Genomic DNA, 13,247 nt, shown 5'->3' on the forward strand with positions numbered 1-13,247 from the left:
TCCCTCTTTATATTCAAGTCGTTCACCCATTCTGAATTTATCTTGGTGTAGGGTGTGAGATGTTGATCTAGACCTAATCTCTTCCATATTGTTTTCCATATTTCCCAGCAGTTTTTGTCAAATAGTGGATTCATGTCCCAAAAGTTGGGCTCTTTGGGTTTATCATACACTGTCTTGCTGATGTCATTTATCCCAAGTCTATTCCATTGATCCTCCTCTCTGTCTCTTAGCCAGTACCATATTGTTTTGATGACTGCTGCTTTATAGTATAGTTTAATATCTGGTACTGCTAGACCCCCTTCCTTCACATTTTTTTTTCATTATTTCCCTTGATATTCTTGATCTTTTGTTATTCCAAATGATGAATTCTTTTTTTTTTTAAGAACATAAATATGATTGTATTCATGTGCCACATTTTGTTTAGCCATTCCCTAAATGATGGACATCTACCTTGTTTCTAATGCTTTGCTACCATGAAATAGAAATGCTATGAATGTTGTCATGTGCCCGTGACCTTTCAGTCTTTTTTACACTTTGCAGGGTATGTGCAGTAGTGGTTCAAAGGGATCACTTTGTTTAACATAATTCCAAATTTCTTTCTGCAAAAGTCAAAACAATCAACAACTGTCCAGATTGTACAATGCCTGCAATCTTGACTTTTTCCATCTATTGTTGCCTTTTCTAATTTTCTTTGTGTGAGTTTTTTTTTATGGTAATTTGGTACATTTTTAATATGGTTGTTATTCTTTGTGGAATTTTTCTTCATGTCATTTTACCACTTAAGAAAAGCAATTTCAAAATGGTATTTTCATACCATTTTTATAAGTACATTCCAAAATTAAGTTAGAATGAATTCATGCCTATGGAATCTCAATTTCCTTGAAAATATTCTGTAATATATGTAATGATATATAAATAATTGGACAATTGCTACAGATTAAATCAGACATAATTTGAATTGTAGGTAGCATTTTCATAAAGATATTTCAGCATTTACATGCCTTATTCTTCCTTTAGATCTGGGATTCCTACTTTTACCTCGCTGTCATTTTCATAAACCAGTTATGTCTGCAGTTGGAGATGTTCACACCTTCCAAAAAGAAAAAAGTTCTGGAAAAGTAAGTACCGGTATTGGATTAAGTAGAAAATATTGAGCTATTATAAGAGTTTATTCTTCAAATCACAGTAAATCCATGAATGCTCTAAATGAATTCAACAACTCTTTATCCCATTAAGGAGTGGTAGGGGGAAACATTGAGTTTTAGGATAAATGTAGGATTCTTAGTCAAATATACATGAAACTAATGGCTTCTGATGTCTCTTCCAACTCTTGTGATTCTCTGGTCAACTATGGAGGAGTAAATTGGGAAATAAAAGAGAAAGTAAGAAGCAAATTCATCTTTAAATTTCAATGATGTTGGTTTACTTGCATATGATACTGGATCATTTCAATGTTTCTGAAAGTTCTGAAGTTCAGAATCTGACACAAATCCTTAAAAACTATATGTGTTCATTGATTGGGAGATATGAAAATATACTGAATATATTTAACATTAGTTTGTAGGAATATATCATCTAATTCAGAATAATTTAAGATCATAAAATTACTTCTCCATGTTCCATTATTTATGAGACTTTTTTAATCTCAGATTTATTCATTTTTCAGATATGGTGATATGCGGGTAACCATGGGTTGTGAAATCTTCAGCATGTGGCAAAATTTAGGTATGTAACAAAAAATAAATCATTTTCATTGTACAGATGATAAATATACCTTTAATTATATTGTCACAAGAATGAGAAAAGATAATATCCAAAAGACAAATTTTTGAAGGAAAAAGGTGTAAGTGGAAGCATTCACAGAAATTCTTCAGTTTGCTGAGATTTACAACTAATTTTTCTGCAGTCTTTTTGGGAAAAATATTTATTAGAGGTATAACAAAGATGGAGGTATTTTGCTCTAGGACACTAACATTCAGGTGGTGTGCTTCCAGCCATTAGCAATTCTCTAGAGTACCATTGTTCTTTCATTTTATAATCCTCTGCTGGTTTTGTTCCATATCATTCTTCTGTCCCATCTCCCTCACATAGCTTTTGGCCACCCCTTATCTAATGATCTTATCACAACTGAACCTGACTTCAAATGACTTGTAAAAAAACTACTCCTGGGATGACAAAGATGAAGTCAAGATGGGGTGGAGGGAAGCAATAATTAATATTAATGTTGATTATAAATAATAAGTAGCTAGTATCTTAGGTTTGCAAGCTACTTTACATGTTATCTAATCTAATCTTTACAGCAGCCTTCAGAGATGGTATTATTATGCTCTTTTTTTTCAAGCAAGGAAACTGAAGCTGAGAAAGGTTAAGTGACTTGCCCAAGGTCATACAGATGGCAAGAGTCATAGGTAGGATTCAAATCCAGGTTTTTCTAGACTGAGATATTCTCCCTGTACTTTAATGTAGCTTTCCTCAGCACAGTTTGACCCTGCTTATCCTAGGTAGTAACCATGCAAGTAGTAATATACTGAGTTCTCTGCCATTCTAGAGTCTCTATGTCCACATCAACCTAATATAGAGCATTTCTCATCATGAAATATTATGTCCTAAATTTCAAGACTTTTCTTCAGGACCATCTTTGACTCACAACCAAAATTTCTGATTGCTAGAATACCTAGATTGGTCCTGGAAAATACAATATTTTTTATATTTTAATAATTAACTGAAAATAAATATAAAATCACAAGTTGTTCCAAGAAAATAAGTCCTTTATTTCTGTTGATTTCCTAACCTGGGTAACTTCTTAGTTTCTATTAGGACCCTGAATTGAAGCTACAATTTTGATAAAATATAGTTTGAGCTTCATAAAGTATAAACTTGGAGCATCATTATTCTGGAAAACATTATTCCATTAAGCCACATCCTAAAGGGTATTACAAAATGATTTTAAACATCTACAGTTATTAAGAGACTATTACTTCATTTGTTTATCTTCCACATCAAATAGGGCATATTATTTCTGAAACTGATGATACAGACCTGGCCACACAGGAAAGAATAGCATTCAGAAGAGAAATTGTTTTAGAATTTTATTTGCACTAGATTTTCTTTTCTAGACATTTATAACTAATTTAATTTGATCACTCTTTTCAGCTATGTAAATTTATTTTTAAAAATCTAATCTTTTGTCATTTGATTCCTGTGATTTGTTAAAGTAGCTATCTCTTTAAATTAGATGTATGATAAGTTGAGTGCTTTCTCTATTAGCTTTTTTTTTTTTTTTTAAGAATATGTTACAGAGCCAGATTTGGGCATATTTCTGCTTACAAAGTAATGGGTACCAACCAACACAATAGTTTTAAATATCACTCTTGTTATGCGAGAGTGCAGGATATGACAATGGGGGCTGTGTTTCATGATGGTGTATATATTGGTATCCTTTGCATTAGTGGACTCCCTTATTTTTTCTTTCTCCCTGTACACAATAATAATACTTCATCATGAAGAACTATTCAGTGAAACTGAGATGTTGTATATATTCCACAGTTTGGGTGATTCTAGATTTTTTCATTAATTATTCAATTTAACAAGTCATCCATGGAGCCTGCCAAGAGTTGTCCTGAAAAATTGAGGGAAGTCTCCCTCTTCCCTGTCCAGCATTTTCCTGATTATTATCTCCTGATTAGAACGTAAGCTCCTTGAGGACAGGGAATGCCTTTGTTTTTTGTATTAGTATTTTCAGCACTTAGCAAAGTGCTTAATAAGTAATGACTAATAAGTGCTTTATTTTCCATCCATTCATTCCTTCTAGATTTAAGGAGGTATGGTAATCAAGTAACTAGGGAAGTTGTACCTATTCTGTCTTCTGCTCTAAAACTTTGAGGTGTTTTCTTAGCCTTTTTATGCCTTCCATTAGATAATATATTTCAATGAAATGAAGACCCTGAGTTTTGCATAGCTAATTTTGACCTAATTGTGGGTAGAACCATGCTGAATCTGACTCATGGTTTGGTGTTCCCAGACCTTGAGTAAAGAGATCTTTTCCAGTAAAAATATGTCTCCATGAGTACTTGTCAGTAGTGCCAGCTATCTACATCTGTGAAACAGCTTCCAAAGTGGTCAGAATAAATCTCAGGGCAGGCTGTGGAATAAGTTTTACTTGGTTTCCATTTGTTTTCTGAATTTAAATGACTGTAGCTGAAAGCTTTGGCCAAAGAGGACTCAGAGGTTCCTGGCGCTAGAAAAAGAATGGATGCTAGTGTAGCTTTGTGGTCTTCATCCTTGAGCCATTATGCTCAGATTTGTGCTTTGATGATGTATAATGTAATAAAGGTTTAATAGGACCCACCATACTCCTCGTAGTGGAACCTCTAGGTAATGTGGAATTTTCAGATTTCTAGACTTGTGTAATAACTCATAATTCTTTTATGAAAGATGACTTAAGAACTTGGGCTCATCTGGACATAGCCCATGTGCTGATTTGGACATATAGGTCTACAGCATTGTTATAAGGCATAGATGTTTATTTCTAAGGAGGAAACATCATTTTTCTGCTATTTCAATTCCCAAGGAATATTTGAAGATTTCCTAGAGATCATCCTTAGGGACACAACTATTGTACATAACAAATTTAGGAAACCTCAGTTTACATTTCTTAATGACCTGACTTTAGCCTCTGGAAAATAAAGCTCACCCTATCAAGAACAACCAGGACAAATAAATAATCAGTTAATGAATCAATATATATTACTTACTAAAGAATCTCTATGTGATAGTCACTGTTGATTGCTAGAAGTATAAAATGTAAGGGTTAAATGAATGGAGTTTGACAAAAGTGAGGAGAACAGTTTGATAAAACAGTTTAATTTGAGAATTATAGATATAAAATACAAAGGAGGAAAGAGAGATTGTTCTAATACCCTATGACTATACCTAAATTCCTAATACTAACTAAAATTTCTAAAACCCTACTTCTAACTGTCATTTGAGGACAGGTGCTTCTTGTCTGGCCATACCAGGCCTATTTAACCTATGCTACCTAAAATTGATTCAAATAACTATCTTACCCTAATAAATCAATACCCACCACCCACAACCTCCTTCAATCAGGTTTTATCCTCCAACTGCCAATAGCCCTTGCCTCAGAGACAAACCTCCTCCTCTCTCAAGATCCAAAGGCAAAAGACCTCTAACTGCCAACTGTTCCTTCCTTAACTCTTTCATCATCTAGGTAATGGAATCTTCAGCTCTGACACACAGACTCCTGTCAGCTCTGCCTCACCTAGAAATCCACCTCTCCAGCCTCTTAAAGAGACAGAGGAAGAGATTAAGAAAATCCCTTTAACAAAAGAAATAGTAAAAACAGCTCCTGTCCTCAAAGCTTAGATTCTAATGTGGGCAAGAGTAACTTTATAAATAGGTACAAGAACAAGAGTAACTTTATAAATAGGTACAAGAAAAATCCAGATGATAGGTGAAAACTAACTCTCAAGGTAAAGGCACCAAGAGTTACAAGAATCAAAAAAGGCTTCCTTCAAAAGGTGATATTTGAGTTGATTCTTGAAGAGAGCCAGAGATCCCAAAAGATAGAGGAATGGAGGGAATGCAGTGGAGATAGGTAGTGCAAAGTCATGGAGAAGTGAATTAGATATGTAAGGAACAGCTTGTAAAAGGCCAGAATAGCTGGACCATAGACTGTCTAAAGAGGTATGATATATTAAAACCCTATAAAGATATCAAGGGACCAAGTTATGAAAAGTTTTACATGCAAAATTAAGGTTATATTTGAACCTAGAATTAACAGGGAGCCATTGGCGTTTGTTGAGAAGGGAGATACACTAACGTGGTCAAATAGAAGCTTTTGAAAAATTATTTTGGCAAAACTATGTAGAAAGTGGATTGGAGTCAAGAGATTTAATTCAAGGAAACCAATTAGGAGGCTGCTACAAAAGTCCATTCAAGAGGAGATGCACAACTGAACTAGATGGTAGCTATATGAACATCAGAGAGATTTTGAGGTAAAAATCACATTATTTGACAACAGAATGGTTGTTGTTATTGTTCATTTGTAACCTCAAGGACTATAGCTATCCATGGTTTCTTGCATTTTGGGGGGGAGAGGTCAAGGATACTGGAGTGGTTTTCCATTTCCTTCTCCATTGCATCCTTTAGTCAGGCAATTAGAGGTTGAGTGACTTGCCACTGCTAGGATATGAGACTAAATTTGAACTCACATCTTTCTGACTCCAAACCCAGCACTCTTATCTACTAAGTCATTTAGCTGCCTCATCAGATTGACTCTTTGGGGTAACTGAAAATAAGGAGTCATAGATGATTTCAAGGTTAGTTAACTACAAATGACATGCCTAGATTCATCTCTAAAACAGTGTCATGTTTTCCCTTTATCTAGTGAGTATTTTTTCAAGACTCAACCTAAAAGCTCTGTGTCTTCCATTTTCAAATTGGGAACAGAGGATCATTAATATAGAGCTGAAAGAGTTCCCAAAGGCCATCTGGTCTAAATTCCTTAATTTGTAGATGAGAAAGCTGAGGCCCAAAAGGTTGTGTCTTGGTATGTGAAGTGGGCTTAGAACCTAGGTCTTCTGACTCCAAACTAGTGTACTTTAACTGGACTGTGGTGCCTTCAGTTTTCATTTTATTCTTTATTGCTTCATTTTCTTTATGCCTGATACCAAGTCTTTCCTTACCAATAGTGCCTTTTGATAGATATTTCTTTTTCAAAAGGAACATAGAAATGCAAAGTATTTAGAATTTTAAATCTATCAAAAGGTAGTAAAGGGCTTTTTCCAGGAAAAAAAAATGGAAGAAAAAAATGTGCTTAATACTCTTCATTAGTTCTCCTTTTAGACTTAAATATAGCTCTCTGAAACTGCTGAAAATTGGAAACTATGACCCTAACTTTGATAAAGTAGAGTGACCCAGAGAACCCATCTTTGAGGGTACTTTATGAATTAAGGAATACAAATATATATTTTACATAACCTGATCTACTCATGTTATTCCCACGTTTACTATTTTATGCTTAAAGTGTAGTTTGTTTGGACTCTGATACTTTGGAGGAACTGTGACTTCATGAGTATAGGTCCTGTCTTCATTGAAACAGCTAAAAGTACTCCCATAACTCCATCACTCTTAGATTCTTGTCCAGGTGCTTCCAAGAAATCCCTAAAGCCCTAGAACTCTTACTCTTTTAGGATCCAGGGTCTACGATTATGCTGCTTAGGCTGACACTTTCTTGTTTCTCCTCATCATGATATGCGTCAGCCCTCTCTGTTCCATTAATCTTTAGAAGTATCTTTTGTGCAAGTTTTAAAATGAACATTATAATTGATAACATGTTGCAGCCTGCTTTTGACACTGTGTTCTTTTATCCTGCCTTCTGGGTTATTTTTATGTTGTAATCCTTCAAAGACCATCATGTCCAGGATTCACAGCCATGTAATATTGTATGAATATCAGTATGAAAGAGATGGACTTGTTCAAATAATAGTAATTTGCTCATTAGATCTACTTTTTATTGTTTTTTATTTTTGTTATAAGTAGGGTTTTATTTAGGGTTAGAATTTTAAGGATTCTTCATCTGTCATTTAAAAAAATTATAAACATATGAGATGAAGAAACAAGTTCAAGAATTCAAAGAATATTTTCATTTAACAAAAAAAAATAGATATTAATATGTTCTCTGAGTCAGGCAGAGATTAGTGAAGCATTCCATTCTTTTAACTAGTTTATTTGTTGTTCCCTGAATTTGACATGCCATTTCCCGACTTTGTGCTGTTGTATAGACCATTCTCCAAACATGCACATGGGAAGACAATCTTTCCTTACTGTTGCTTCTTAAAATCATTTCCTTTGAGTCTTGGCTCGTGTCCCCTTCTACAGGAAGCATTTCTTGATCTCTAATTACCTCGGTTCCCTTTTCTTTACTTACTTCTCTGGTTATATGTTGGTTTCCAGGTAACTGGCAGGGGGAGTTTCTTGTTTTGTCTTAATAACCTCAGTGCCTTGTACACAGTAGGTATTAAATAAGTGCTCATTGAATTGAACTGAATAGAAGAAACCATTACCATCCTGGTAAAACAAAGAAAGTTAACATGGCACTTTCTTCCTTCTGGAGTTAGTGTGAAGCAGACAATAGTGTCTGTCAAGCAGAAAGAGGAAGCATTCATTTTTTGGAAGGGAACTAAGGAATATAAAGGGTGAAAAAGCTTGTAGCTAATTGAATATTATTTTTGTCATGTGAGACTGTCTAATCAGAAATTAGAAATGTTAATTTTGTTTAACAGCAGTTGAAGATTATGGGTTGGTTTTTTTTCTCTTCAGAGAGAGGATTGGAGAGGGGAGAGATGTAGCTGAGATATGAGCTTTATAAGTAAGTACCGAGTTTAATATGAGATCCCTACAAAAAAAAAAATCACTGCAGATAATTTTCCAAATCCCTAGGAAAAAAGAGAATGCGGATCACTAGTTTTTTGAGTAGGTAGTCTGGGCATAAAATCTAATTAGAAGCATTCAGTTATGATTATCCAGGTTAATAAAATATGCTCATTGAGCAAAAACACATTTGGGGCGCAGTTGATGATTTCATTGATATATGGAAGTCCTCATGAGGAAACTCCATCTACATATCAGCACTTCCCTGCCCCTAGGAATCTTTGAGAGGTTAAATGTTAAGGCTCTTTGCCAAGGTCACACAAATCCCCCTTTTTTAAAGACTAATTCAAGAGTGTCAGAGATGCAACTTGAGCTCAGATCTTTCATGACCTCTATGGCCATGTTCTCTCAAATAAAACATTGATATTCTGATTTCATATGTTTAAATACTAACCTTTTATTAAGAATATTTTCTTTCTGTTCTTTAATATTATTTTCAAGGTCAGACAGTCATAAAGAGTCTGGTCACAATCTCCTTTGGGGGAAAAAAGCTTTCAGATCTCTTCTTTTTTTTATCTTGAACTATTTAACCAAGAAAGATGATAAATGCCTTCTTTTAATTTCTTCATGAGAAATCAATACCATTTCTAGTGTTCACTGTACTCAGAGTCTTTTAAAAGCAAATCAAGACCACAAAAGCAAGTTCATCAGTCTCACAATCAAAACAAAAGTGAAAAGAAGGAAATCCTCCAGCAGAGCAGATGCTGAGTCATTCTTATATTGCTATGGAATAAAATCTCATGAAGGCAGTACTAGAGTCAAGGCTAGAAGGTTTCACTTAGAGTCAAGAAGACTTGCTTGCTTCATGTACTCACCAGTGCTCTGCCACTTAATTGCTTAGCCTCAGTTTCCTCATATGTAAAATGGAGATACTATATTCACAGAACTGTTGTGAGGACCAAAATATATCATATAAGGGGCTTTGCAAACCTTAAAATGCTATACGAATTCTGCAGAATGTTAAATAGCGCTATCTTGTCATAAGTCTTTAGAAATTATTTTGGGGTAATGAAGTTCAAATGATGATATATGATCATCTTTATATTACATATAAAATTTATTATTAGAAAATCACTCATAAGCTAGTTGTTGTCTGTGGGATGAATAACTCTTTAGGAAATATAGTTATCCCTTTCACATTATGACTTTCTCTTTAGGGATTTTGCTATATTATTGATCAGCATCAGAAATTAAATAGGCATTTGGGGGAAGTTTTGCAGAAGCCAGAAACAACAGGTGAAGGCCAGTAGATGACACAGAAAAAGTTAAGAAACTCAGAAATACATGCTTAACTCAAAAATTAACAATAAGGTAGTGTAAACAGAGACCCTAAAAGAAAAAAAGTAATCAGATTTCTCTGGTATGAAGGGAGAGCCAAAAAACTTGATGTGGATTTTTCCAGCTCAAGGAGGGCACCTCTCCTCTAATCCCTATAATAGAAGGGATAACTATATTGTAGGTGTTTTGTTTCTCCCTCAAAAAAAAAATTCCTCATTCTTTTGGGATCTTATATTTCTTTAAATATATACCAGTTTTACTTTTGTCTAAAATTGATAAGAAATTTTATAACTATATGCATTTACCATAATACTAAATAATAGCAATTTATATATCTATAATCAATAAAATATGCACATATATAATTTATTATAAACTTTAAACATTGGCTAGATCAATATATTCTATAAGCACATTTGATTTGTTATGAACTTTAGACAGTAGCAAAACCAGTTCAACTGTTATTTAAGACTAAACTTTTAAGAAACTTTTAGTATGTATCTTTATGTTTCTAGCCATAGCTCCACTATCTGGCAATGGAGAGGTTAATCATTACTACCAGGTCTATCTTCTGGCATTTATCTTTCCACAGTGTGTATGTTTGTTCTATTTTCAGATGAAGTAAAATTCTTACTAAATATATAAAGCAGGCACTTTCTCCCACATTTGCAAACACAGTGTCTAGTGACTGCTGTAGAAAAATCAATACTTCTCGGGCAGTCTGTCCTATGCACAAATATAAAACTCAAGGAGACTAAGTTGCAGGTGGCCTAAATTCTTCACAGTAACATGTGACTTTTGAGATGGGGAAATCCATACTAAATCTATGGCAATAACAGAAGCTTGTTTTGATGTTTTTGTACTTAACAAAAAGCTCAGAACTGTGCCTTGTTCCTTAGTGAAGGCTCAAGGATGTGAGGAAACCTATCAGGTTTTCCAAGTTCCTGGTTACTGTAGTCTGCTATATTTTAATGTGCTGTTATTAAATTAGAAAATAACCTCCTCACAATTAAGAATTATTTCAGGGGGGCAGCTGGGTAGCTCAGTAGTTTGCGAGCCAGGCCTAGAGACATGAGGTCCTAGGTTCAAATCTGACCTCAGACACTTCCCAGCTGTGTGACCCTGGGCAAGTCACTCAAGGTCACACAGCTAGGAACTGTCTGAGGCCAGATTTGAAAAAGGTTTTTTAAAGGAGGTGGGGTACATTCCCTACTTAGCAGATGGCCCCTTTTAGGAAGTTGCTTTAGAAATATCACTTTGGCATTTGCGTGGAGAATCAGTTGGACAGGGAAGGGTTTGGAAGCAAGAAACATTATTAGGGGGCTATGACAAGACAGATGAGACATGAGAACATGAACTATGGTGATAGCCATGTAAATGCAGAAAATAATACAGATGTTAAGTTATGTAGGATCAGAGAAAGTTAAGTTTTAAGAATGATTCCAAGGTTGCAAACCTGGACAACTTGAAGTCTTTAGGATGGTATCCTCAACAGAAATAGGGAAGTTGAAGTTAGGGGAGAGAAAGTGATAAATTCTGCTCTGGATAGGGTAATTTTGAGATACCTATGGAAGAACCAGATGGAAATATCCAGTTGGAAATTGGTGATGTGACCGGAATTTAGGAGAGTGATTAAAGCTGGATATGTAGATTTGGAAATATTTGTATAGAGCAGGGGTTGCAACGAATGGCTCTAGAGCCATATCTGGCTCCACCTCCCAACCGGCCAGAGCCCCAGGATGTGCCCCAGGGGGCTCTTCAGCCCCTGCCCCATATTCCAATGCCTTCCACCTCCATCCTCCTCCTTCCACAGGCGTTTATGGCTCTCACAGCCAAAAAGGTTGCCGACCGTTGGTATAGAGTCATCTATATGATCATTGAATCTCATGGTAGGTAATGGGCTTCCAAAGAGGGACAAAGTAGAGTGAAGATAAGAGGTCCTAGAAAAATCCTTGCAGGTATACCCACATTTACTGAGGGGAACATGGATAGAGATCCAGAAAGAGAGACTGAAAAGAAGTGACCAATTAGATAAGAAAATAGGAAGAGAACCAAGAAGGTGAAATGCCATGAAAACTAGAGAGAACAGTTGGGGTTGGGGGGAAGATTTGTCAATGGTCAACAGTCTAAAGCTCTCTTCTCCCTATTCTGTCATTCATATCATTGTCCATATAATATTCATTATCCCCTGCTCTGATCACATTATTCCATTAGTCAAAAACTTTCAGAAGCTATCCAAGGCTTACCATCAAAGTATAAATTCCTTCAGTTGCACTCAAGGCTTTCCAATTTATTTTTTTGACCTTATTTCACACTACCTGGCTGTTTCCCCATTTATGCTCCATCTCTGCATTGGTTCATGCTGCCACTCATGTTTGGAATAGATTACATGTTCTTCATCCTTGCCCTTCTATCCACCTATTGAAATACTTCTTTTTCTTTAAGGACTTATTCATATATTACCTCTTCCAGGAAGCCTTTCCTGATATCTCTGGCTGGAAATAATTTTTTTGTCTTTCAAATTTCTCTTAGTTCTTTGTATTTTGCCTCTCTATGTATAATCTGATTGACATTATAACTATTTATCTGTGTATCTTATTTCTGTTATTAGCTTTTAAATGCTCCTAAGGCAGTAGCTGCATCTTTTTCTTCGTACACCCAACACTTTTCAGAGTACCACAATAGATTAGGGGCTTAATACATATTTGTATATTAGAATTTATTTGAATTGAAGAGGAAAATCTAGATTGAAGAGGATAATAGAAGAAAAGCAAAATCTTTTGGGGAAAAACAGGGCAAGAGACACTTGGATAACTGTTACCTCATTTAGAGGAAAATATCCCAGGGCTGAAGTAGTCGGCCTATTGCAGAAGAAAGGGTCCTGGACTGGAGTCAGAGGACTTGGTATGAAACACTACCTAGATCTCATGACATTGAGCAAGTGACAACTTCTCTAGACCTCAGTTTTCTCACCTATAAAACTTTGAGAGGGTTGAACTAGATGACCTTTAGAGTTCCTTCTCATTCCAAACCAATAATCCTCTGATACTAGGCTAACATAGACCATGAAAGGAGTTTATTTCTGCAAAAGAGAACCATTTTAGTAAGGAAAAAGAATTGCTGCCTTGCTTGTTAAAGGAAGACCCAAAAATGAACTAGGAAGGATTGTCTAGAGGAAGAGTAGATATACTTATTAAATTCTTTTACGTCTAGTTTGAAGGAGAAGAAATAAAACAACAACAACAACAACAACAACAACAACAATAGGATGCTAGACCAAGTGTCCCTTTTTCAGACATACCAGATACTTAATTATAGCAACATGACTTATCAGTTGATCTCTTCTTCTCTTATTCAATCTGCCCCCCTCATTTCCTTTTTCTTCTTCTTTTTTCCCTGACTGGGAGGGGGGGAAAAGAAAACCCTTATAACACATCTATAATCAAGTAAAACTAATTTCCTTTTGGTCATGTCCAAATATACATACATACATACATACATACATACATACATAC

General features: G+C 35.2%; 1 protein-coding gene across 1 annotated transcript in view; it reads left to right on the forward strand.

The window, feature by feature from the left end:
* Positions 1-13,247, forward strand: part of DOCK4 (dedicator of cytokinesis 4) — a 541,177-nt gene that overhangs the window by 450,854 nt on the left and 77,076 nt on the right. Inside the window, exons 29-30 of the mRNA XM_044677327.1 lie at positions 1,018-1,118; positions 1,667-1,725. Coding sequence (XP_044533262.1) covers positions 1,018-1,118; positions 1,667-1,725 — 160 coding nt within the window. The remainder of the gene's footprint in view (positions 1-1,017; positions 1,119-1,666; positions 1,726-13,247) is intronic.

Source organism: Gracilinanus agilis, chromosome 5 (genome assembly GCF_016433145.1).
Source record: "Gracilinanus agilis isolate LMUSP501 chromosome 5, AgileGrace, whole genome shotgun sequence".
NCBI lineage: Eukaryota > Metazoa > Chordata > Mammalia > Didelphimorphia > Didelphidae > Gracilinanus > Gracilinanus agilis.